Here is a 26626-nt window from a genome sequence, read left to right on the forward strand (position 1 = left end):
AACACTGTTTTCCTCAAATGTGTGCCCGTTTTACGCTCATTATCGACGTCGGACTCGCAGCGGAGAGAAACTTGCTTTACATGAGTTTGAGTAAGTTTCGTGTGTTTGAGGCAAAGAATAAGTCGCTCTATCCCGATTCGCTATATTAGGTCTCTGTGTAGTTCGCAATATTATCTGTATATTAGCTGAGTGTTCAGGAACCCATAATTATAGTGGATATGGCGTTGCGCTGCTAACGCGGAGGGCGCGGGATCGAATCCCGGCTGCGGCGGTCGCATTTCAGAGGGGTTCGCGAAATGCAAAGACGCCCATGTACCGGCCGTGAATTGGGTGTACGATAAAGAACCCCAGGGAGTCGCGGTTATTCCGCAGTCCCCCACTAAGCTGTGCCTCATAATCTGATCGTGGTTTTAGCACGCAAAACCCCAGAATTTATATTTAAGTATACAGGATGCTGGTATTAGCTGTATACAGCTATACGGGGCCAACCTACTCGGCTGTAGCTCCGGATGAGGACTGTCGCTGGGGCCCCGCCGTCCGAGGGGCTTCTGCCTAGCTTCGGCCTAAAGTTTGGGAAATACTGCCATGCCACGTACGTGCCCAAACTGGGGGATTGGCCCTTATAAACAGCGTTCCGGATAGATGTATGTGCAGATCCTTGAAGGAATTGCGCCCTTCTCTCTCCGCTTCTTCTTCTTCCTTTCGCGCTTTAAATAATTTACGCTTACTGCGCAGTTTGGCCCTATATGGTATAATTTAGCACGCTAAAATAAAAGATAAATAGTGCAGCAAATGGAAGCCTCAGGACAGCCCTTGTGATTGCAACAATGTAAGCCTTGAATATTGTTGAAAGAATTTTCATAAATTCGTAAGTTCGAAAAAAAATAGAAGCACTAAGTTTACAAATTATTAGCTCTCCGTCAAGAATAAATATCGCGGTTCTGTGAACGGCATCCATTAGATCATTATAAGCGGAAAAATTCGATATGTGAAGTTATATCTTCCGTCAATTTGTTACGTTGTGTACAAGGGCTCTGCAAAAGCTGTGTTTACACATTACTAAATTTTTGAGATTCATGTGTAACATATCAATTTTGTCCGCTTTAGATGTACTATAATGTGCAATTCAGAGAATTTTTATATAATTTTTCTTTGCTGAGTTACGGAGTTGTAAACGTGATAGTTTCGTTTTCTGAAAATTTACAATTTTTGCGAATCTTCAGCAAAAATTGACGATCTAAATAAAGTATCCGAAACCAACAGTCACTAGATTTTAAGGTTTTCTTTTAAATGCAACCAACCTCGTCAAGTTTGGTGTAGTGGTTGCCGAGAACAACGAATTCTCCTTTTACATGTATTTAGATAGGAGCACCCGAGCTAAAGCTTCCTCTTAACACGAGAAGACGCTTACTAAGCCAGAAAATACGGAATAGTTACAGGCAAGTGGCTACGCCATCTTGCAATTCCAGCACCAGCGCACCATAGCGTCATGCATTTTGACACTGTCTGCTCGGGGCCCTACTAAAATAATTGTCGGTAAAAAAAAAATGAACTTCAATGTTGTAGCGGTGCGGTAAAATGTACTAAACACAAGACATGACTTGGGTGAGACGGGTGTTGCCCGTTGTTTAATCTTTATTCTCTGCTGACTCCTCTTCTTCTTATCGCCTCCCCCCCCCCCCCCCTTCCTTCTCTGCTTCCGGTTCGTTCACACTACAGACGCAGTCTGCTTCAATTGTATTCTAAAAGAGCCGAAAATTGAACTTCGGTATTTTCAGAAATCTTGACTGAACCACAACGGCCAAAAGAAAAAACAACAACAAACAAACAGACAGACAGACAAGCATACAAACAAACAAACAAACAAACAAACAAAAAAAGTACTCTGCAATCCATGACGTCACACTGACGTACCAGGGCTAGGGCTCTTGGCTTGCAATTCAAAAACGAAACTTTGACCGCCATTCTCTTCTAGTAATCAACACATTGCCGCGAAAACAACGAAAATGGAGTTCTACTGGCGTACTCCATCAATATAAACATATTCAGTTTCCTTCTTTAATGTTCTTTTAATACGCTAAAAGCGAAACAAAAATTAGATGTGCGGCGGTGCCGGAAGTGGATAAGCAGGAGAGGTACCGGGTAGGTCATTTTCCAGCAGAAAAAGACCAGGATGCAATTCCATAAGATCATACGGGCTCGTACGAGTTTTCTTGAACATGAAAAAAACATAGACGCAGCTTTGCAGGGCTTATACGTTTTATTAATAGGGCTGTCTGCCATTGCGTGCACCGTTCAATGCCGTTTAGTGCTCATATTGTCAGCACTGGTGTCTCCCGTCGTCCCCCTTCCCGGCATACATCCCTGCGCACTGCCGACAGACGTCACCGCAACCGTCACGTAGGAGTACTAGGTACCATTACGAAACGGCGCCTCAATTTGTTCGCTTTATATCCAGCTACGCTGAGGTGAACCTGCTAGGCGTGGACGGAAGGGCTTTAGGCTGAGGATGCTGTAAATAGAATCCAATATGGCGCCCGTGACGTCATGTGCAATCACGGATAGGGTTCGCCGAAGATCCTCAGACGAATCGCCTCGTCGACCTCGGTAGCTCCGGAGCGGCGCGGGCACTGCATCGGTCCACTGCGCGCTTTTGCGTCATCCTCCGTCAGGGCTAACTGCCAGTCGGTGGTGGCAGCAGCTGCACACTGTAGCTCACTTCCTTGCGCGTCAGCCAGCTGTACGAGTTGTCGAACACGAGCTCGTCTGGGCCACGAAAGAAAGAGAGGCAGGGCAGGTTTTCATGATCAGGACGGGTATAAAGAAGGGCATTGCAGAGAAGGTTGGAGCCCAACTCATTAAAGAAAAAAAGGAAAAAAGGAAGGAAGGAAGGAAGGAAGGAAGGAAGGAAGGAAGGAATTCTTGCCATCAACATCCATAATAAGGTTTCTCCATTCCATTACATTTTGGCGTGAGTGATTGAGTGAAATAACTTTATTATCTATTTTGGCGTCGTTTGTGCGTCTCAAGCTACGAAGACTTTCATGCGGGATGCATGACCTCAACCACACACTCTGATTAGATTTGGAAGTGCGCAGTGTTGATCATCCAAGGTACTAGCTCGATGATTGTTGCTACCCGTAATTGCAGTTTGTTGTGTGCCAACGCGCCTGGAACATAGACGAAAGCTATGAGTGTAATCGTCACGCGCCGTTGCAGGTGCACGTCGATCACTAAGTAAAATTAGTAGACAAATACAAACACAGAACTGTAATTTATCACGCGAGTAAGGTTTGCGAGCTTATCAGAATTTCAACGCACGCCCCTTTGACGTCCTGCTCCCACCGGGTTTTCTAACGGCGTTATGAATCCACTCAGAATTCCTCACCGTTCCCGCGGGCTTTCACGCGCCGATTTCGATGGCGCCGGAGCTATTCGTGGTACGTATTCTCGTGCGATCACTTTCGGCGATACCATCCCATTCGCGTGACGTGGTTCTCAGCCAGCTAATGAGCTCATCCGATTTTTTTTCTTAACGAGCCAATGAGCGTGCACTGAAAGCGACATTCTCTGAAGTGACCGTCCGAGAATACGTCCCCGGGTATACGCGCGAAATCTCGCTATGTCGTCGATCAGACGAAATTCTGCGGCGTCTTGATTCGTGGCGGTGAAAGAGTCACAGCACAAGAACGTCGTTTACTGTCGCCGTTATACCTCGATATGATGTCCAGCGCATGTCTCTTCAGATCGCGTCCAATCGCAGCTGAACTCCGGAACATTGTTTAGTTAGAAATTCTGTGGACCATAACCCCAGCTGGAATATATATATATATATATATATATATGTGTGTGTGTGTGTGTGTGTGTGTGTGTGTGTGTGTGTGTGTGTGTGTGTGTGTGTGTGTGTGTGTGTGTGTGTGTGTGTGTGTGTGTGTGTGTGTGTGTGTGTGTGTGTCTTCGCAATCCCTCGCCACAAAGAAATCGATTTATTCGAAGTTTCTCGTGGTGGTCCCAACCGCAGTGAATGCATTTTAGACCGAATTCCTTAAAAAGATATCCGCAGCCCTGAACTCCGCTTAATACGAAATCTGCAGAACGAAATCCTCACGGGACCACTCGGTGCAGCGTACACGATGGCACTTTACGTTTTCGAACCAACCTGCCGAAGCAAAGACCACTGCGAAGGTCACTCCATGGCGTAGCGGAAGCTCCTTGATTGACTGTACGACGTGATGGCAACACAGAGTCTAAGGAGTTATTCACGAGTGACAGCCGAATTTCGCCGCTGTCATAGCAGCACAATAGAGCGCGGCTTGGTTTCAACATGTGCTTTCAGCGAGCTACCGTTTTGTTGGAGGCTTATATCCCGCACTACTACGACTGTCCAATAGCTACTCCCCGTTTAACGAAGCAACATTTATAACGAAGTCAGTTTCCCGTTCCGACGACTTCACTATAACGAGGGTTTACCGTATATAAGCAGTGGAAAGGATGATATCTGTTAGGGAAGCTCGAACGAAGCGATGTCGCATCCGAACGACTGCAGTCCAAGTATACTTACAGGTTCCTGGCTCCTGGCAGCAAAGGCTACCACTATGGGGCTCGTGGCGCGTGAAGGGAACCTTCCTGGGAGCCACCAGGTCACGTGGCTTGTCCGCATCTTTGGAGCCGCCGGGCGGCCGGAATCGCACAGCAAATATCAGGTCTCCGGACAACGTGCAGAAATCCCATCGCAGTTCCGAGCCGGCTCGTGCCACGGGTACCTGATATACGCCGGCAGAAGGAGAAGACGACGAGTGCTTAGAATCTCATTTGTGTTTGTTTAGCAGTCGACGATAGAAGTCTTAGACGTTTCAATATGCTTCATCAAAGACCTCCATAAAGTCGGTATTTCTTCAACCGAGCAGAATAAGATACAGCGTTGCGTTTTGACAGGCACTGTGTTATGCATGTAAGAAGACATCATGTCAGACTGCCTGTTTACAAGGAGTATTCGAGCGATTGGGCTGGGAAGGATTAGAAGTGAAGATCAATGGCAAACATCTCAACAACCTTCGCTTTTCAGATGATACCCTGCTGTTCAGCAACGCCGGGGACTAATTGCAACAAATGACTGAGGACCTCAACTGAGACAGTGTAATAGTAGGGTGAGTGAGTGAGTGAAACAACTTTATTTGGTCCACAATAGACGCGAGCAAACTCAACATCATCTGGCTAGTCCCATTCGGGGACCATCAGGTCGGAGATTAATATGCAGACGACAAAGGTAATGTTAAATAGCCTGGTAAGGGGACCAGAGTTCATGATCAGCAATGAGACTCTAGAATCTAAGCAGGAACACGTTTATCTAGGTCAGTTACTCGCAGGGTATCATGAGAAAGAAATTTACAGAATAAAAAGGAGTAAGACAGGAAGAGAGCAATGCGTAACAGAGAGCGAACGGGGAGAGCCGCTATTGTACACTTGAAATTAAGAGGGAAAGAATAGAGCTGGGCAGGTCCTGCAATGCGTAGGGTAGATCGGTGGACCATTAGAGTTACAGAGTGGGTGTCAAGGGAAGGGACGCGCAGTCCTTGACGGCAGAAAACTAGGAGGGGTGATGAAGTTAGGAAATTTGCAGGCTGCAAGTTGGATTCAGCTAGAGCAAGACAGGGGCAATTGAAGATCGCTGGGAGAGGCCTTCATCCTGAAGAGGACGTTAAATGGGTTGATGCATGATGTTTATGATGATGCGTTACAGAGATACTCAATTTTACCACGCATATTGGGGGCGAGCTCCAGCGCTGGAAAAGCTGGCGCCGCCGTCGCGGCGTGACGCGTAATGAGGGCTCACGTGGGCAAAGCGGCTGCGTCGGCTGCTTCGGAAACGCCGAAGCGAGCTGAAAACGAAAGTTCACCTGCGCTGCGGTTCTGATTAAGTGGGGGTGGTTTTCTCGCTTCGGGTGTGCGCTTGACAACACTTGAAAGAGGTAGTGGCTGCTTCTGAAGGTGTCCAACATGGTATAGGCTACTGCTCGGTGGCGTAGAGCCGGACGTACACAACGGAGCCCGGTGTCAGCCTTCAGACGTATACCCGCAGGACAAGAAGCTGCGTGAAGCTTGGATCGCGAAACTTAGAACCGGCAAGCAGCCGTCGGCGAAAAGTCGGGTGTGCAGCAAGCACTTCCGCGAGGAATATTTCTGCTATGGCGTCGGGTCTGCGATGTTCAGTGAGTAGCAGAAAGCGCGCACTGAGATGCTGATGTGATGTGATGCGACTGATGTGATGAAGCTTTGGTTTGTGAACTTGATGTTACACACTGGCAAGCTAACTGGAATGGAAAGGGAACGGTAAGAAGCAAATTAAAGAAAAGCATGGCATATGCTCATGTTTGTGTAGCACCAAACGATGCAATGTACTAGATTAAGAAAAAGAATTCGCAGTGGGTTATTGCTCACTGAGAAGACCGACACGTACAGTGCGACGCAACTGAGATATAACTATACTGAAACGTCCAAGACTTTATAAGAAAAGAAAAAGAATTGAATCATCGAGACGGGACATCACAAGTCGCCGTCGCAGGCGTCGGAGTCCGTAGCTACAACGAAATTATTTTCGAACAGTTTCCTGTTTGCCAAAGATTATTATTTTGACAGTAACAAGCTTCCTTCGTTTCCAGGGTACTTACAGAAATGTCCAGGAGGGCTCCTGCATGGTTTACTTATTGAGCGCCGACAGCCAAACCTATGAGGAGCGTTCCGCGTTATCCCTCATACTACGCAAGCGAGGCGCTTCCGACAGATGGCGACTCCGTAAGTCCTCGCTTCCAATATACGTAATCAAGGATGGTTATCACGTGTTACACAACCTATACTCGAGCTGGAGGCCATATTTCTTTCGCGGAAATTTGTCAGTACTTCCAGATCAGCGTTTTGAGGCGCTATATAGGGTAAAAGGAGGATGTCAGTCATGCAAAGCTCTTCTGTTCACAAAGAAAAAGTGCGAGCACATTTACATTGCTTGGCTCGAAGAAATCAATGACCAAATATACAAATGAGCGTTTGTTTTGTGTCTCTTTATATATGTGTGCTGAACGTACGACGCACGCTAAAGTTAATAACGTTGGGAAGGATCATTACGCTCCGGAGCTCTTTCCAAAGCCCTAAATCGCTTAGTCACACCGTCCACATCAGTTTTAGAGCTAAGCAGAAACAAGATAACACGCTAAGACGAGGAATGGAAGTATGGCAGCCAACTGCTGAAAGGCATCATACCGGTAGAGTCCATTTGCTGCCAGCACCGACGGTGTGCGACTTTGCACCTGCGGCTTCCGACCATTTTCGCCGGTACTCGTCCGGGATGGGACCGCCAGGGCAGATCTGCATGCGATATTCACGTTAGTCTCTCTCTCTTTCACCCTCACTCAGTTCCCGAAGCATGGCGATCATAATATAAAACTGTAATTCATAACTTTCCCTCGAGTTAGCTATCCTACGATATTGCTTTCAATTTCCACTAGATCAAGAAATTTCAAAGCTTTCCACATTACATACAGTAGTAACATTGAAGCCCCGCCCATATATATATATATATATATATATATGCGTGTGTGTGTGTGCGTGTGTGTGTGTGTGCGCGCGCGCGCGCCCTGGCGGCTCGATTTGTGTTAGACACTACAATATGAAGCCAACAGACAGTGAAGCCAAGGAAAGCATGGGGGAAATGAGCCGTGGTTTAAATTGAGATGCAGACAGTGCAAGGAAGGAAGGAAAAAGTGGAGAAGGATAGGCAGGGAGGTTAACCAGTTTAGCTTAACCAGTTTGCTACCCTACGCATGGGAGCGAAATGGGGAGATGAAAGATGGGGAACGGAGAGAGAGAGAGCACATTGCACAGCACACACATCGTCAGTTATAGTCTATCAATCATTCCGTGGTACGTGATATTACTGTCACAACCGCCTGTCCGATCCCGTCTCTTTAAAAGACCAAAGTAGTCCCTTTGTTGCCTTCAGCTGCAATGTCTTCTGTCGGCGGCATGTGAAAATCGTTTCGAGGGACAATGGTCTAGTGTCAAGGTGCGCTAGAACGGATGCCAGCTAGGGACTGTCGCTGAACATTATATTCAGGGCAGTCGCGCAGAATGTGTTCCAGAGTCTCCTCGCAAAGACAGGCATTTTAGAAAGCGTTCTCGGCCATTCCAATGCGACATGAGTAAGATTTCGTGAAAGCCACCCCTAGCCATAAGCGATAAAGCAGAGTGGCCTCTCTTCGGCGGAGTCCAGTTGGCATACAGAGATGCATCAAAGAGTGCAGGTGGTATTGACGGTTGCTCCGGGTGGTCTGGCTGTTTGGTGTGCACCATAGAGAGAGCGTGATCTCCTGTGCAAGCACTCGAAGTCTGCTAGCTGCGTCGGACCGTGACAGACAGTGCAAAGTGTCCAAAGTGCTAATGTGCTAATGTGAAAAGAGGTGTGGTTATGTGGGCTGACCTCCTGAGTTCTCCTTAGTTCATGTTAAACAGCCGTATTCATTTCCACTCAGCTGTGTTTCTGTAGTATGTCCCGTCACATGTCCATCTAGTTCAGGTTTCGTTTATTTTACTTGGAACGTTCGCCAGCATTCCAAAGCAGGGAACTGCCGCCTTCACAGGCCGTACTCCCTCTCACTACCTCCATGCAGTGCAGTGAAACCTAGGACTCATGTCAGCCTATCAGCAATGATAGCAGGCTGCGTGTTTGAGAGAAGGAAGACGAGCTCGCCCATAGTGCTCTGCTAATCCTTCCGTGAGACGTCCATTCAGCGAGCGTCGCGGAGAGGGCGATCAGAGGCGGACAATGGGGGAGTTTTTTTTCTCCTGAGTCTTTCTTTTTTTTTTCCCTTTTCTGGTTGGCTGACGCGATCAATAGCTTTTGTTGCTTTGCACGGAGTTGGTGAGATGGAATGAGCATAGCGATGACCATGGAAGCAGTTATAAAGACAGTCAGAAATCAACGTACTAGGTGTCTGCAGCCTTCGTAACCGTCTGGTCCAGTCAGCTTGCCGCCCCATTTTACGGGGAGCCGCTCAACGTCCATGCGGCTGCTCAGCAGCTCTTGCCAACCATCTGCGAAACGTGCAAGTAGCAAAATTAGTGCAGCCGTGGCTTTCGGTTTCCGTTTATTAATACCTTTTTCTTTTTTTCAGAAAGCCGATGAAACATAATGATCTCCAACCAATAGCTTTGATTAGTTATCTGACGTTTCACAATTGGAGTGCTCTTTCAGACAACGTTACATTTTATCATGTTTTCTCGTTTGAACCAAGCCAATATGATGAGGTCGAACACCTCATCCGCGAGCCAATCAGATGTATAGAAAATGGCAATTTTGACAGCGGCGAATTCACCTATAAACACCAATCTTTCTTTACTTTCTTGGACACTGATAGCTGGCATAGACGGAGGCGCACATTTTTCTCCAGGGAACTGAGCATCATCTATCAAACCAGAGGCATGTTCTAAGAAAACAGTGGAAACAGACGGCAACATAAAAGGACAACCAGACGTGCACTGTGTATGTGTTTGCCTATCCTCTCATCTTCTCGTCTTTTCGGCATTCTACAGAAAAATGCATGTTCCAGACGCTCATTTAAAGACACCCTACTGAAAAATGCCAGACCCTCTAGGAAACGTGAGGCCTAACCCATTATAGTTTTCGGTTGGAGTTTCTTTCAGCGCAAACTTCCTTTCTGTGTACACTTTCTTTCTGTGAAATGTTCGACACGTTAGTGGGTAATGTTACCAAAACTAATGTCGGAGGCACACGTTTCGGGGGGACGTGGAGCGTCTTATAATTATATCTTGTGATTGCAACAAAAATAGATAGTTTTTTTTGGTTACAGTCTATGAATACGATACGCCACAATTTAGTTATATATGCAATTATATTTCAGAGCGCATGATTGCTGCAACCTGCAGAAATGGCCGCTCACCTCTTCCAAATATGTGCACTTTGCTTATGGTCCTCGGAGTCAGCAAAGGTTTGATGATGTTCCACAACATAGGAAATAAAGTGGGCGCTGCAAGAAATAAAATGTGGCATTACACAGGAACGATGATATGGTGTAAACTAACGGTCTGCGGTTGAGTGATAGAACAAATGTGACGTAATTATTCTGAGAAAAATCATATTAACCTGAGAATTCTTGTACAATTCACTTTAGCTCATATATATATAAATAAATAAATAAATAAATAAATATATATATATATATATATATATATATATATATATATATATATATATATATATATATATATATATATATATATATATATATATATATATATATATATATATAGACGCCTGCTTCAGCCGTCAGTCCTGCCAACCTATTATTGCTAAATTTTAGATTGCAAGATCCATCACTGTCTTAGAACGATGATAGACAAATAAAAGTGCGCTTTGCCAACACTCTCCCGGGGAACGGACATGGTGAGAGGCGGTATCGTTTTAAACAAGAAGGGTGCGCGGCATGCTGGCTTCACTGCGAGAGCAGTGTTAAGTAGGAGAAGCTAACTTTAAAGGCACGTCGCCACGTACGTGCGCACATCTTTACAGGGGCCATAAAGAGGTATGATAAAGTAAGCTGCATCAGCGAATTTCGTTTACGCAATGGCCGAACGAGTACCCTTACCGCGATAGGAAACGCCGTAAGCTAGAAAAAGAAGCAAAAACGAAAGGCGGGCAGCGGACGCTGCAGTGACACCAGCTCGCTGCACTGTCATGAATTTTGACATCATCTGCTCAGGCGTAGATGACTGTTTATCAATAAACAAGGATTACATTACATTCTAAAGGAACAAAGGCGACAACGTAGCAAGTTTTGAGAGCTTGTTTGGCTCAAAAATGGTTCATATACGAAAAAGTAGTAGTTTGGAATATGTGACGTCACACTGACGTACCAGCGGTGAGGCTTCGACACGAAACATTTTGTTTTACGCCGTCTAGTAATAAGTCAATACTCTACCTTTGTCACGGAGTAAACGAAAATACAATAATTAAACAAGGTATCGCCATACTCAGCTGATTTCTTTTTCCGCCCTGAAGCTTGTTGCGCGGCTTAGATGTCTATTTATTTTAGAGCGCGGATGCCTTCCTCATGTAGAAATTGCAGTAAGGGCCTTAGCAAACTTAGCGTCCCGGAGCCAACGACAACAACAGTCTGTCTAACCCATTCGTAGCTTGGCAGCACTTAGTACTCTTTCCCGAGTACTTCGTTCCTGGGCACGGCCATAATAGGTGGTGAATGTCCTCTGCAGAAACTGGAGCACCACACTGGGTGTTGGACCCGAAGCCTACGCAATGGAACGTAAGGTGTATCGAGTGGTATTTCTGGTGCAGAATTATAGTTTGTCCACTAGGCCATTGCGCTGGCTCCGACCATGTCCCTGCACCCAGCTCACATAAGCGATGGAAGGATGGATGGATCTGTGAAGATCGCGTATGTCTTCGCAAATTTGTGGCCTCTTGCAAACTTTATTCAGGCGTTGTACAGCGCTGACAGGGTCGGTGTAGATGTCGACCGCACTAATGCTGTTCGGCGTATTGGCGGCTCTAGCTGCGTCACACATGGCCTGAAGCTCAAGGGATAAGCCTGGATTTTCTGTTCTGCCACATCGAATTGCTTGAATTTCAGGCTGCGTCGTACTGACGAAGGCGATTCGGCCTCCTTGTGAGTCAGTAGCAGCGTCGGTCTACACCGCGCAGTGGCAAATTCAAATTTAAATCCTCGAGAGGAGGAGGAGGAACCGGGACAAAAAGCTGCGATGGGCACGGGACATGACCCCTTTCGTGTGCAAGTACTGCAGCACACGTACAAAAAATAAAAACAAAACATAAAGCCTAAAAGAAACATACATACATAAATATAAACAAAGGTACATATCTAAGCTCCCCCACATATATATATATATATATATATATATATATATATTTATATATATATATATATATATATATATATATATATATATATATATATATATATATATATATATATATATATATATGTGTGTGTGTGTGTTGTGTGTGTGTGTGTTGTGTGTGTGTGTGTGTGTGTGTGTGTGTGTGTGTTTGTTTGTGTGTGTGTGTGTGTGCGTGCGGCACACTGTTTAAAGTAAGGAGTGACTGTCATAGTTTGTTCTATGTGCTGGTATAAACCACTTTTCTTTGTGCTTCATTCCGCGGATATAGGTGTTTTTATGAAGCTCTAGATAATGAGACTATTACGCTATTGCTTTGCTTCAAATAAGGCCGATAACCCAATGTAACCGGTAATTATATAACGCCAACAAAGGCGGGACGTCATATTTCCGGAAAAAAAGGCGGGACGCGAACGCGAACGTAATGGATGACATCACATTTCTGTCCTCGAGGGGCGTGTAGGTAACAGGAAACTGACCATCGACAAAAGAAAAAAAAAACAAATACGGGGACGTTTAGGGACCTGACATATCCCTCATTCATGGCGGCCCGGTAATCATAGGCTGTACCGACGCTCCTCATTGACCAGACGGCGTTCGCTCGGGTTCTCGACAGATGCTCGAGGGCGCGTCCTACAACACGCGCGCACAGTTCGCTGACTGATGCCGTCACTTGCGGAAACGACAAATTAAACGATATACTTTCGTGTAGCTTCGGTCGCACCGACTTCCTCGGTGCAGTTTCTCCGTTCGCCCCTGCGTTCCCCGTCCCCAATCTGTGACCTCTGGTCCTCGTCCTTTGTGAATAAAGGTACCTATTATCACTTAACCAATGCCCCTGACTGTTCTTTAGATGTCGCGCTTCGCGTATTTCCAATTCTCTGTCGGAAAACAGCGAGGTCCAGCTAAGCTCGCGAACGCAACTGCGATAGACACGTTTCCCACCGTTTACGATGAAAGCCTCTTCCAGGATCTCCGGGTAGTTGGCTTCGTACATCTGGATCACCTCGGTGAGTGCCGACACCACTGCACGAGTCAATTCACAGATAAGCATGCATACAGTTATGCGCTTAAAGGCTAACTGCACTGGAATTTCACTTTGGCTAAACTGGTTATAAACGAGTGTCGTATACTATAGAGGTACCACATGCTATCGCGACTTCGTAGAGTCGCAGAGATGGTAATCGCAACTTTTTCAAAAACGTGGCAACCTTTATATAGAACTTTAGCAGGCGATGCGGGCGCCTTGTGATAAGCAGGTATGACGCAGGGCACATAAACGTTCCCTGGTTATCAACATTCCGGGGCTCTGTGTGACATCCGGTGATGACGGCCTTTCTACCAGTTTCAAAAGAAAAAAAAAGAAAGTAGATTTCTGCGAACTTCTTGTGACGCGTCCACTTGTATAACGAACATGAAATTTTGCGCGGAAGCTGTTTCCCATGTACACTACCAGAAAAAAACGATGTTTACGCGGTCGGTCCAACACTTCTAAGGGTGTGCGAATACTAGTTTCTGAGACCGAATCGAATACGAATCGAATAGCGCCAGAAGCGAATCGAATCGCATGCTTTTAGAGCCGAATAACGATCAGTTGTTTTCACGAATGTTATGCAACAATGTTGGCATTCTAGTTTTCATAACTTTATCGTGCTCCTGTCATTGCATTGCACATTATGGAGCCTTGCTTATTAAAATCACAAATAGAACATTAGGAACTAGTACGTGTAGTTTGTTCACATACCCACGACTCTTCGTGGAGAGGGCGAATGATCGCGGTTTAGTCGATTAGGTCTGGTTCCCTGAACGAAGTAGCCTGCTCCGCTACGTAGCTTCTCATGTTTGTACGAAACAGTCCTGGAGTACTAAGACAACGCGAGGCGTTTATTTGGTGCGCCTATTAGTAGGTGAAACCACATTTCGAGTACGAGGACCTTCGCAGCCGAGGGCTCGACTAGTCAGACGGTCGCTACACCATCGGAAAGGAGCGTGCTGTGTACCGCAGTGGAAAATCGAAGAACGACAATGGAAGCGCAACCTCAGTAGCTTCATCGAGGCCGCCGACTCGCCGGCTTTCCCCCTACGATCGTGGACCATGTCGGTGACAACCCGTGACCTTCTTCCGGCGCTCCAAGGCAACATTACAGGTGGCTGCGAACTTATGCTGGAAAATCGAGAGGACGTAGAGTAATGGCGGAACCACTACCGCTCTATATGACCACTGACATTCCACCATCCTGCGGACCAACATCGCATATTGTTCCTCGAGGGAATCGCGTCGACGCAGTTCGAGAACTACGACGAGGGACAACATTTCAAGTAAGACGACTTTCGCAGACGAGAGAGACCGCAGCCTACCGGAAGCGCCTAACAGACAACTTCTGGAAGCGATGGTGAAAGAATCGTCTGCTGCAACTTCGATCTGCTCATTTCGCGACCACGACTATAATGAGTTAAAAGAAGGCGACGTCTTGATCGTACATTCTGAGACCTCTCCCCACCCGCAAGGGTCATGGAGTTTTTCAAAAGTTCAGACCGTCACGTTGGCTGCTGGAACGTGAAGCAACAAGGACGTTTTATTACGACAAGGCTTATCCTAATACTGTACTCGCTTGAACCCCGTGATTAACTGCACCGCGTGGCCGGGAATGTTCATTTATCGCAGCGACGTACGGGTCAGGAAAATAAGCAGCGCGCGGTCAAGCGCGAGAGAACTACTAGCAGGGCTTCGGCGGCCCTGCTGTTCCGACTGATCCGACTGTTCAGGTGTCGTCGTGAAATTCGTCTCGTCTCGAGTTTGTCCATCGTAAATCAGACAACTCGCAATCATTCGTCGGTCCTTCCCATATAAATACCTGCAATAACGCCTTCTCAAGATCATGTTACCGTACCAACTCGCCCAACTTTCTATCCTTCTGCCTTTCGATATTGTTGATTACCGCTATGGGGCCTGTCTTGAAGCGCAGAAGTATTGAAGGTCTTGGTAAATGTTTTCCTTTTCAAGACCCTCTTTGACAGACCTGCATCCCTTGGTATGCCAGGACGCACAGAAAAACCTCTCCAATTTACCGTGTTAATGCTTGTTTCCCAGACGACTTCTTTACGCGGCATGTAATGTAGCTTCCTTAGATATGGAGGAACGTCGTCGATAACTCCGGCGAGTGCTGCACGGAAGTACTACCGTCTGATGGCGTCATACGTTTCCAGCAGATCAAGGAAAGCGTTTCTTGCAAACATGAAAACCGGAAGACGACCTTCAGGAATTATCCACCAGTGTGTACAGTTCTCGGGTTCCGGAACCAAATTTGCACCCGCAGACAGACTCGATCTCGTCGACAGGTTAAACAGAAAGACATTTTTTAATAACACGGACTCGGTCTGTGCAGCACTGCTAAAAGTCAAGAGGCCCCCCTTCTCCTCTCGCGCTCGACCCCGCCATTCTTCGTTTCTTGAGCTGCCCGACTCTGCGATAAAAAAAACAACACTTACTATGGTTGCAGGGATTAAATTAATCCTGTTTCTTTTCCTTTAATTTTATGTCTAATTGAAAGCACTTGACTATGCTGAAATATACCTTAAAAAAAGCGATTTAAGGACATTCGCATTCAAGAATAGTGACTATTCGATTCGAACTCGTGTAATCGACTTGGACAGTAATCGATTTCGTTATCTGAAAGTTTCTTGTTTTTTTTTTTTTTGGGGGGGGGGGGGTGTTATTCGCGCGCTTCTAAACACTTCGTTGCAGTCGGCATTGTGAAAGTGTTCGACACCGCGAGCTTGCCTTGCCGATGCTTTACCTTCGAGAGACGAAAGCTGCCAGAAAGAGAAGCCTTCCATGTCCGCCACTGCGTGCATGGTTTCGATCCGAGGGCCGCCCGTCTGCGCAGTGGTTAACAACAACAAAAAAGAAAAGACATCCCTCAAGGTGCTTTTTTTTTTTTTCGCAGGAAAGCGTTACATATCCGGCCTCGCGCATATCAGTGAAACGTTGGAATCGCATCCGCCGAAGTGCGCGCACTAAAATTACTGTTATATTTTGTTTTGAACACATATACACATTTCACAGGAAAGGGAAAGCAAGGAGCAGGCTCGCAACGGCCACCGGAAGGGGCACAACGCCTGCCTACTCTCCAGAGAGGAGGAGGGGACAGAAACATAGAAATGGAAGATGGGAAGGCAGGGGAGGAAAGAGGAAAGAAAGAGCGAGATGTCAAATGTCAAAGAATAAAGTAGATAAAGTAGAACACACAGTACAGGTCACACACAGTAAGGTCAGTCACTGCAGGTCACGGTACTACAGAGTGCTAAATAAAAGAAAATAATGTCTGAGCTACAAACGTGAACTTAAGTTAGCTAATTCTAGAAAAGTAAGTAGAGCGCGATAATCGTTTGCTGCACAACTGCTACATCGTTCAAACAACCGCTCTCGATGAGTGAATACTAACGCAGTTGCTGGAACGGCGATTCCCTGTTGGTAGAATGCTCTAAACATCCTCAGGACAAGTGATTTCCGCAGCGAGCCCATCTCAGAACGCGGCAATGTCGGGAATCTCAACTACAGATGCACTCGGGCTACTGGGTATGTACACTGGGTAGGTGCCATTGAGCTTTAGTCTTGCTTTCAATCTTATATGCTGCCATTACAAACATACTGTTTCGCCCATTGCGAATACCAACGCCCTCCGCATATAATCTCTGCGTAATCGTTTTCCACGCAAGAGGTAACTAGGCCATTCGCACAACCGTGCTCTACGAATCAGGAATGATTCGCATTACGCGGACGTCAACTACGCTTGAGTCTGCAAATTTGTTTTTCAGCATGTTCTGAGCACATACCTGCAGTGTGGACTGCCTCTTGAGTTCCTCTTGTGATTCCAGGAGATAGATGCAGTGGCGCAGAAGGTCAGTGCGCGATGCGGCTTCGAGCATGCCTGCGCGTTCAGAACAGAAACGAGCGAGGGGCTTCCTTGAATTGGAATGCAGAGGAAAATTTTTTTTTGGCAGGAGCATAACGTCTGAGTGACTGCATACAGTCTTATTAGCCATGCTGCAGCTCAGAAACTAAGCAAGCGAGCAACGCTCGGCGCCGAACACAACGTTAACACGGAGTTGGTGGTTATTTGTATAATTCTATACGTTTCATCTACATAATACGCGTAGCAGGCAAAACCGCGTAGCGAGGCAAATTTTCCGGAATATATATATATATATATATATATACACACACACACCTGGCACACACGACGTACCCGTCCGAGAGGCTGCACTGTAATGAGGGGCAGGGTAGGGTAGATGGGACATTGTTTGTGGTGTGGGTGTGGCGCCCACCCCATCCGTATCCGTTTCGCGTGAACCGAACACCTGAACTCCTTTCGCGGTAGATGAGAGATCACTTCCCTGGTTCTTATAACAGTGATGCCGTGAATTAGGAGTCAATTTCTTGGCTGATATCAACGTAAAACTCTTTGTGAAATGTTTATAGGTAACTCCGCGACAGTTACCACATATATGTCGTTCTGCTATGTGGCGCTGTTCCCTTGGCAATCCCGTCGCCCTCTGAATCTTGAGTGCGTAAGCTTTTTCTTATTCTTTTTAAGTTTTTCCAGCGCGCTTGAATGTTTGGCATATCATAGGAACTCCTTTAGCCAGCCTGCAATCAGAATGGCGGTCGCATGTAACGTAGTCTGTATCCTTTTGACAAAGGCTGTGCATACAGTTCGCAGGCCCGCAAACAACTCGGGGTATTTCAGCTTCCCGTGGGTCTCACGATAAAGCTGTCTGTCTAGATGTCGCAATGGGCCCTGCCTTCACTGCCGTTTGTAGCTATGACCGTGCTCGTTCAAATGCATCGGCTAGACGTGCGTGAGATCGTCATTTGGCTATGCAATCGTGTTCGTACCTTACCTTTGAAGTCTGCCTGTCCCACGGGAGCTATGAGCACCGGCTTTCGATCGGGGCTGCAGTCCAACAAGCCACCAGGGAAGTACTTCAGCAGCACCTGCGTCATAGACAGTGCCGCAGGGATTCAGGTGCGTTCGTCGTTAGTAGTAATAGCAGTAACAGTAGTAGCAGTAGTAGTAGGACTAGTACTAGTACTAGCATTAGTAGTAGTAGTAGTAGTCGATGGGGGCAGAATGCAAGAACGCTCGTGTACCATTCACTGCGGGCACGTTAAAGAACCCCAGGTGGTCGAAATTAATCCGGAGTTCCCCACTAGGGCGTGCTTCATAATTATATCATGGTTTTGGCACGCAAAGCCCAATAATTAAATTTTGGATTAGTAGTAGTAATAGTAGCAGTAGCAGTAGTAGAGGTAGTATTAGTAGTCGCAGCAGCAGCAGCAGCAGTAGAAGTAGTAGTAGTCGTTGTCGTTTTGGTTTTGGCACGCAAAGCCCAATAATTAAATTTTGGATTAGTAGTAGTAATAGTAGCAGTAGCAGTAGTAGAGGTAGTATTAGTAGTCGCAGCAGCAGCAGTAGAAGTAGTAGTAGTCGTTGTCGTCGTCGTCGTCGTCGTAGTAGTAGTAGTAGTAGTAGTAGGAGTAGTAGGAGTAGTAGTAGTAGTAGTAGTAGTAGCAGTAGTAGTACTGAATAGTGGTAGCAGCAGTAGTAGCAATAGTAGTAGTAGTAATTCGTTGTTTAGATTTAAGTAACAAGGGAAGGTAAGGAAATCACTGCTTACGGCACTGTAACTGTCTAGCTACACCTGCTGAACCTGAAGCGCGGTCGGCAGTGAGGGCGGGGTTAAAGGGCGGGAGGGGGGGAGGGGAAGGGAAGAAACATGGAAGGAGGATAGGAAGGGAGAATAGACTATATAGGACGAAGGAAGTTGTTTACATGCTGTTCAATGTAAGTCATAATGCGCTCAAGCGATGCGAAATGAAGCTATGGCACTTGCAACAACACAATCGGTGTCCTGCACTAAAGACTAAACGTCGCGGCTATCTCCTAAACTCAACGCCATGTTCTTCTGATGGAAAATAATATAGCAGCAACGTCGGTCACAGGGAATCCCGTACGCTAGAAGCTTTTTGATTACCATCATCTCAATACTTGTTTACGCTTATACAAGTGTGCCCTTCACAGGGCATAACATAAGGGGTGGAGAGATCAATAACAGAAGATACGCGTAAAGCGACCGCAATAAATAACAGAGTGAGAAGTACTTTAAAACTTGACAATAAAAATAAAAACGAGAACTATAAAGAACAAAACTAAAAACTTGGAGGATGCTTGAGCTTCGCCTTTAAGAGTGGAACGCGTTATCGGGCCCCGTTCACGTCAACGCTGGCACCGGATATTCTTCGACACGGGGCCCGACATTAATTACCCCACAGGGTAATTTGCAGTTATTCATCGGAGACAGAAGAGAACGGCCCGCGTAAAATTATGCGGCGGTGAGAACTTACAACGCGAAGCTTTTGTTGTTGTCTTCCTCACTCAAGGTACTCCCAATCTACTTCGTTTCTTAAAGGGAACTTAAAAGATGAAGATTTAATTAGTTTAACTGATAAAATATTTAGAAACACTGTGTTCGTCAGTTTCGTTATAAGAGGTTGGTTGCTAGAAGAGAAAATGAAGGCGAAACTTGCATTTCTTAAACTACGGTCACGTTTCGTTTCGAGACGTGAGGTGACGTCAAGGATTTCAAAGTATTTTTTTTTTCAGTATTCGTGTCGTTTTGGCTAAGAAAGAGGCTTCTGAAACTTATCTAAGTTCAGTCCTTGGCTTTTTTTTAGAATACAATGTAGTCCATATTTACCTTTAAAAGAAGAGAATTAACCGGGTCCCTGCAGACACCGGCGAAATTCATGACGTCACGGCACGCTAGTGCGGGAACTTCGAGGTGGCGTCGCCACTCGTTGTCGGGTCTTTTCAGGCTTATCAGGAATTTTCACGGCTAGAGTGGATTTTAAGTACTGTAGAAGGATCTTTTTTTACTAGCCCAGCTCAACTAATTTTTCTCGTTAGTCTCCTTGTAATTGTGATTAATATTCTATTCTCGCCCTAGTGGCGAGAGCTGAACTGCTCTATGACCCTCGTTGGCGAAGGCGTCTTCGAGCAGTGGCGAAGATTTGCGTGACTCGACACACGCAACGTCGAGCTGCATGCCCTAACTTGCCCATCGATAACGAACACGTCACGAACCGTGGGGGCTTGGTAGTCCTCCAGTATGGTGTCAACTTGGTGCTTCTTCCGCCAGGCGATGTGCTGCGCAGCAAAACATTGGCGGCGGAACCGCCTTTGTTTAGGATTCAAATCGGTACGATTTCGTTCGTACCATCAGTTGGCTCCTGGTTGGTTTAGCCCCACTCGAAATTGAAAGGAACTTAAGTGAAAATTACAGTACACCGTTAACCAACTTAGTTAGGCGGAAGCACTTCTTTATTAGTACGGATCGACGTATGCTCCAAATATTAGAATACCATTTTGTCGTCAGTAACTAGCGCTCATTCTTGTTGTTTTGTCTTGCCTCTCTCTCTCTCTTGCAAGGCTGTGTTATTTTTTGTTTGCGCTAATTTATCCTTTATGTACTAATACTTACTTTATTTTATTTTAGTAAACAAACTGATACTATCTGCTTCTCAAGCAAACTAGAGAAGCCGGAGGCATATAATATAATGCTACCAATTTTTTCCCAGTTGGCCCCAACTTACATATTTGCGAACGGCGCCAAAGACACTGGATGGAGGAAACGGAATGAACACACAGATGCGCACTGCCAGCCTAATGTTCACTGAATGCAAGACACCCTTCTTTAAATATGCAAAGTTATGGTCACGCGATTCGGGAGTGTGCAAACAAGTCGAGATAACCACCGCGGCACTGTAATACCAAATTTTCTTTCGAAATGCCGCGGCTTGTAGGCTCGGTTAACCTACGTTCTTTCTTCTGACGTGACAATCATCACGGCGTTTATGATTACGTCACCGCACGTACTCCCTATAGGGAGTGTTCACGCGACGTCACACACGCCGCATTGTCTGTCCAGCTATTCACAGCTTCCACTGCGCTGCTGGAGATAAAACGAGCCGATGTAACGCGTAGTTCTTCACAACGCTGGCTGTACAACAATGTGAGTGACCTCGATGACGCCAGTGCTAAGCCCCCCCACCCCCCCTGTAGCCCTGATGATGTAAGATGATCGTTCGCTTCCTTTAGCGGAGGGATGCATATTATCCGACTCACCTCGACCAGCATTTTCCTCGCATCGTTCGTGTCGAACTTCCTGGCTGTCGGAAAAAAAATGCACGGCATTGCAAGACCACGACTAGCGTGGCCGACAGACGGTCCCGTCATTCAGGTTCGCCGCGCTATTCATTCAAAATCCTGGTTTGCGAGAATGTGCATGGCTGAAAAAATATGCACCGCGCAGATGTCCCATACCCCATAGGCGTTATGTGCATTATGCATGCGAGGTACGCATGCATCTTGCTGCAGGGTCGGCCACTTTCAGGGGAAACACCTCGTTAGTGTTCAAGAGCTCATAGCAGCTGATGTTTAGCATAAAATTCAGAAACCTACGTTTTTTTTTTTACATTTATCGACATCATCATCAGATTTGGTATAAGGCACATTTACCCCGTGAAGTATAGAATAAATGTCGGCGTTATACCTTTTATCGCTTATGGCTAGGGGTGGCCTTCACGAAATCTTACTCATGTCGCATTGGAATGGCCGACAACGCTCTCTGCAATGCCTGTCTTTGCGAGGAGACGCTGGAACACATTCTGTGCGACTGTCCTGAATATAATGTTCAGAGACAGTCCCTGGCGTCCGTTCTAGCGCACCTTGACAATAGACCATTGTCAGTTGCAACTATTTTCACATATCGCCGACAGAAGACATCGCAGCTGAAGGCGACGAAAGGACTGCTTCGGTTTATGAAGGAGACGGGCTTGGACAAGCGGCTGTGACAGTGGTGTCACGTACCGCGCGTGAGTGACAGACTGTAACTATGTGTGTGCCGTGTTATGTGCTCTATCTCTTCTCCCCATCTTTCATCCCCCCCATCCCGCTCCCATGTGTAGTGTAGCAAACCGGTTAAGCTAAACCGGTTAAGCTAAACTGGTTAACCTCCCTGCATTTCCTTCTCCACCTTTTCCTTCCTTCCTTCCTTCCTTCCTTCCTTCCTTCCTTCCTTCCTTCCTTCGGTGTTATACCGGCTTGAATACTAATGAGGCGTTTCCCACAAAGGTGGACGACTTTGCAACATGCTTGTAGACATCTTGCACGATGAGTATCTTGCGCCTTGGACGCTATGCACTACTGACATTTTACGCTCGAGCATGCAGGCTACTACCGATACAGCTTTCTGTTGCTTAATAAGTGCTACGTAAAAGCGTTTTTTTTCCGAGCGTGAAAGAAGCCCGCGAATACGCGCAAAGTGCCTCGAGTGGCGGCCAGTCGCGCGGCAATCTTGCGTGTATTCGCGGGCTTCTTTCATGCTCGCGAGAACACTTTCACGTAGCACGCATTGAGCAAACAAAATGCTGTACCGAGAGTTTTTCATGCTTCTCTACAATTTTCTCACTGGCACTTTTCATGTATTTACAGTATTTGAGAAGTCGATTAATTAACTAAGACTAGTTCTGTAATTATAACGCAAGAAAAGCAATCTGAGTACCTCGGAACGACGTCAAACAACATGCCCTTGGTTCTGTCTAGCTACGTGGTATCTGCATATATTTTTAAAAAAATCTTGACCCGTGATAGTTGGGACACCCTGTATACCCTCTTCCGTCGCCACTGCATGGTGACAGGGGCAACGTTATCGATCCATCATTCTTCGAGGAAGCTCTCCCGATATATATATCGTGACGTACCGCTCAGAGCGTCGCCTCTAGTCGTAGCCACATACAGCCATCCTTTCCATGCACAAAGTGCAACTCGACTTTAAGGTAACGCAGATGGGAGGTCGCACCGTCTTATAGTCACATCCAAGCGGCGCGCCAGGTTTCATCAATCGACGCGCTCTGAAGGTGACATTCGGGACGAAAGTGATCAACGAAGAATAGCGCTTCGGTATGCGCGTATAGATGTGTGTTTACTACACAGTGACCCTGTAGCGCGCCCACGTGAATGCCCTTGGTTCTCGCAAAGGGGTCTTGGGATGTCTAACACCCCCCCCCCCCCCCCCCGAATAACGAAAATTCTCTTCCAAAGTGTCCCTCGAACCTTCCGATCTTGGAACGTCCGAGTCGGCGCTTATCGCGATGCAAAGACGATTCTTCTTGCTTGCTAAACTATACCTCGCAGTATGAAGCTCGAGCCTCCCTGTTATTTTATGCTCGTTTGCGTGACGGTTGGTTGGCGGGGTCGCTTCGGCCAAGCGCGACAATCGCTGTGCTTTTTTTTTCCCCGATGCTTACCTGTATTGCTGCTGTTTGTTCGGCACAGTTTCGTGCAGCAACGGGATTACGAGTCGGCATACAGGACATCCCGACAAAGTTGGTACGGCAGACGCGTGCTTTTAGATTACGCAATAGAATTGGCGCACGATTTCTCCGGCACGCTGGTGCCTTCGATCGGTACGCGCGGTTTTGCACTATACATTGATACTCCGCGGTGCACTATACTTTCAACAGCGATTGGATCGAGGAAGTCGCGCCGCCGAAGGGCGTTCGCATTATTTGGAGAAGTCACGCGTCACCTATATATGGGCAATACGTGGGCCACATGCGGCCGCACCGCTCGAATGGCCGAATGCGTGTCAATATTTTGCAGGTAAGTATGAGCCGTTTGTACGATGCCTGAATTCCTTTGTTGTTTGTTTTAGTCGTTTCGTCCACGTTCGTGCACCAGCATCAGGGTAGACGCACATTGCGTAGTTCTTAATGAGCTTACCTCGCAGCCATTTGAGCAGGTACCAGTCTTCCCGTGACGGTGGTGAAAGATCGGCCGTTGAGATTCTGAACTGCGGGAAAGTGTGGATAGAGTCTGTGTTAAAAAGTCAGCAGCGATTTAGCGTTAAATGCGAGAGTAATGCGTTAGCACCTCTTTGAGGTCCGGCTTCCATGGTTTGAATCACGTTCACAACATTGAGGAGGAGGAGGAGGAGGAGGAGGAGGAGGAGGAGGATGTGGAAATAAAGAGAGAAGGCAGCGATGGTAACCAGAAATGCGTGTGGCTGGCTACCCTATTCACCACATCGTAGAGCACACGTTGTTCAGGAGCTCTCATTCGACACACGTCCTGCCTCTTCGAGGAGCGAAGTGAAACTGATAGTGGTCCGGATCAGACCAATATATATATATATATATATATATATATATATATATATATATATATATATATATAAACAACGTGACAGGCTTCCCACACTTCATTCACATATACACATTTGTTTCCGCTTTGACATTTCTAATGCTGACGCATTAATAGAGGACATGATTCGGTAAATGGAAGACACGTGCTTTTCGTCGCTCCATTTTAGATTTCGAGAAGAAAGAAATGAGCGACTGAATGAAATAATGAACGGATGAACAAACGAAAAAAACTAATTACTTATTAATTAACAAGCTGCCGAGAGTACCGACACGAAGGAGAAAAACGCTGACGCCGACAGACCGAAATCGGCGTCTGATCGGCCTAGTGTGAGTGAGCCTTCAGCGAGGCAAGTATATACTTGCCTTCCACGCTTAAAAGCAAATTGTTGCACGGGGAACTCCGTATTATATTCACATCCGCTATATGGCTCCAGCGCCGTGTTACATTTCTTGTTTATGATTAGAATTCTGCCTTGCCAGAGCTTGCTTTGCACCTTTAAAAAAAAGTTTGCACCCTTTGGGGCTTATGTTGATTGTCCCACGACGATAACCGTCATCTGCCTTGCTTGTGTGTCCTTTCTCGAATACTCTGCGCTCGCTGCTTTTCTCTCGAGAATGGAACGCTGTGGCACGCTGATAACGCGCGCATGCCGTTCGTGACCCGGGAGTTCCGGGCGCGTAGCGTTAAAGCGAGGAAATGCTGGCGAGATAGGTTTCGATTACCGTCGTGGGGCGAGATAGGCACCAAAGGGTGCAGGCTTCTTTTTTTTAAGGGTGCGGATACAAAAGCGGAGTATTCTTCGGAGTTTTCCTTCGAAACCCGGAGCTTCTCGGAGCTCTGCCGTCAGTGCTTCGCAATTAGAGACGTCAATTCCTGGAAAACGGGAATAGCACAAAGACGAAATCGTCGCATGAATATATCTCGACGTCGCGGTCGACGGACATTCTTACAGCTGGCCGGAGACAATGGCAAAGCATATGTGAGCGTGCGTGTCATGGAACTGTGACTACATAAAAAACGCTTTTTCCAAGCCGCGCAAAAAAAAAAAAAAAAAGTCCCTCCAGCGTTCCCGCTGCATAAAAAAAAAAGAGAAAAAAAAAGGAGCGGCACGTATAAATAGCGCCATTACATTTCTTGTTATCATTTTTTTTTAATCCAGGGGAAACAGATGCGAAAGGAGCCCCGAGTTACTCGCGCGTTACTTAGACAGATGTGCCACTATCGAAAATGTATAATACTCCGGGATCGAACACCGACTCTTCCACGTTTACCTCGACGCTTTCTTCGAAGGGTGAAAAGTGTAGGTATAGCTGAGTAACCACACTATCGTGCGTATCTTGTACATGGAGCGACAAAAACCCTTTACAGTCCGTGGAACATTGTGCGCGTGTACGCGCCCTTACAAACGCACCGAAGGTTTTCCGCAATATTTCGTTGCACCGCATGCGTCTTCGACTCGCAGCAGCAGCGACAGGGTCTACTACTCCCGGAAGTTATCAGCTATGCCATATTATTTACCTGCGTCACCAGCGTCGAGAACGCCGAGCGACAGCAGCGACGATCGAGGTTTGCCACACATCACGGAAAGCATTTTCGACGCATTTTTGGAGATCTTTCAAGTATTTTCACACGTTTTAATATGGCTGCATATGGCTGAAAAACGTTTTCGTACATTTCAACAATATTTTTAATGGTTGTATGATGAGTGAAATATTTCAATAATTTTCCAGCTTAGTGACGAGAAAGTTCGAAAATTCGAATGCTCAACGCGTTCGTTGACGGGACGTTTACTGAACGAACTGTTCGTTCAGTAAAACACGCACTACGTGAACAAAATCTCAAGTTTGTAACGTAAGGTATTTTCTCCAAATGTGGCAAATGGAGGCGAAATCTGCTTGCACATTCTTAGTGTACCACGTTGAATGTGCGTTTCACGTAATATATGTTCAAACCACTTAAACGCAATCCACATTTCTAAAGGAAACTGCGTGAGCGGGCACTGCTCTTCGCATCTAGGAGTTTGTGTCATGAAGGCATTTTTTTTTAAGAGGTTCAATAATACAGTGAAATGGTTAACCATTAGGGTTGAAAAAGCCATTCGAAAGAGGCACAACGACGAACGGACCTACGAACGAGGCTCCACGCCATATCGCGAACCTCCGCGCTTCTTTCGAGTCTGCTATCTAATCAACGGAAACAAAAACGAGCAAAAGAAAACGGGACAAGGCACCAATTATCACCGCCCGCGCTGGCTCGAGAGAGCGACGGTTGGGGACGACAGCGCCATCTCGCGTTGCAAGATACACGGCGACGCCGCGCGGTGGCAAAGTCTCGTCGCGGTCAAAAGAGCGCTACACCTCTTTCTCGACTCTCTACGGAACCCGCGCCATATTAGCGTGCATGCATCCACTATG

At 46.5% G+C, this 26626-nt stretch overlaps 2 protein-coding genes across 9 annotated transcripts in view; one reads left to right on the forward strand and one right to left on the reverse strand.

The window, feature by feature from the left end:
• Positions 1–1667: 1667 nt before the first annotated feature.
• Positions 1668–26626, reverse strand: part of LOC142585404 (SEC14-like protein 2) — a 25213-nt gene continuing 254 nt past the window's right edge. The window contains exons 2-13 of one of the 2 annotated variants that reach the window (XM_075696152.1): positions 23790–23859; positions 21132–21175; positions 20091–20153; positions 17848–17941; positions 16780–16874; positions 15741–15822; positions 12889–12969; positions 9951–10037; positions 8978–9084; positions 7255–7359; positions 4562–4763; positions 1668–2766 (exon numbers count right to left, since the gene is read on the reverse strand). In XM_075696152.1, the coding sequence (XP_075552267.1) occupies positions 2675–2766; positions 4562–4763; positions 7255–7359; positions 8978–9084; positions 9951–10037; positions 12889–12969; positions 15741–15822; positions 16780–16874; positions 17848–17941; positions 20091–20153; positions 21132–21175; positions 23790–23859 (1122 nt within the window). In that variant the 3' untranslated portion in view covers positions 1668–2674. Of the gene's footprint in view, positions 2767–4561; positions 4764–7254; positions 7360–8977; positions 9085–9950; positions 10038–12888; positions 12970–15740; positions 15823–16779; positions 16875–17847; positions 17942–20090; positions 20154–21131; positions 21176–21558; positions 21676–23789; positions 23860–26626 lie in introns of those variants that run through there. The other variant, XM_075696151.1, reaches the window with a different exon arrangement.
• The window catches only part of LOC142585402 (SEC14-like protein 2), a 46522-nt gene continuing 41655 nt past the window's right edge, over positions 21760–26626 (forward strand). For 2 of the 7 annotated variants that reach the window (XM_075696142.1, XM_075696144.1), the window contains exon 1: positions 25408–25512. In XM_075696142.1, coding sequence (XP_075552257.1) covers positions 25423–25512 — 90 coding nt within the window. In that variant the 5' untranslated portion in view covers positions 25408–25422. Of the gene's footprint in view, positions 21881–25407; positions 25513–25549; positions 25779–26626 lie in introns of those variants that run through there. The other 5 variants (XM_075696150.1, XM_075696149.1, XM_075696148.1 and 2 more) reach the window with 5 other exon arrangements.

Source organism: Dermacentor variabilis, chromosome 6 (assembly GCF_050947875.1).
Source record: "Dermacentor variabilis isolate Ectoservices chromosome 6, ASM5094787v1, whole genome shotgun sequence".
NCBI classification, from domain to species: domain Eukaryota; kingdom Metazoa; phylum Arthropoda; class Arachnida; order Ixodida; family Ixodidae; genus Dermacentor; species Dermacentor variabilis.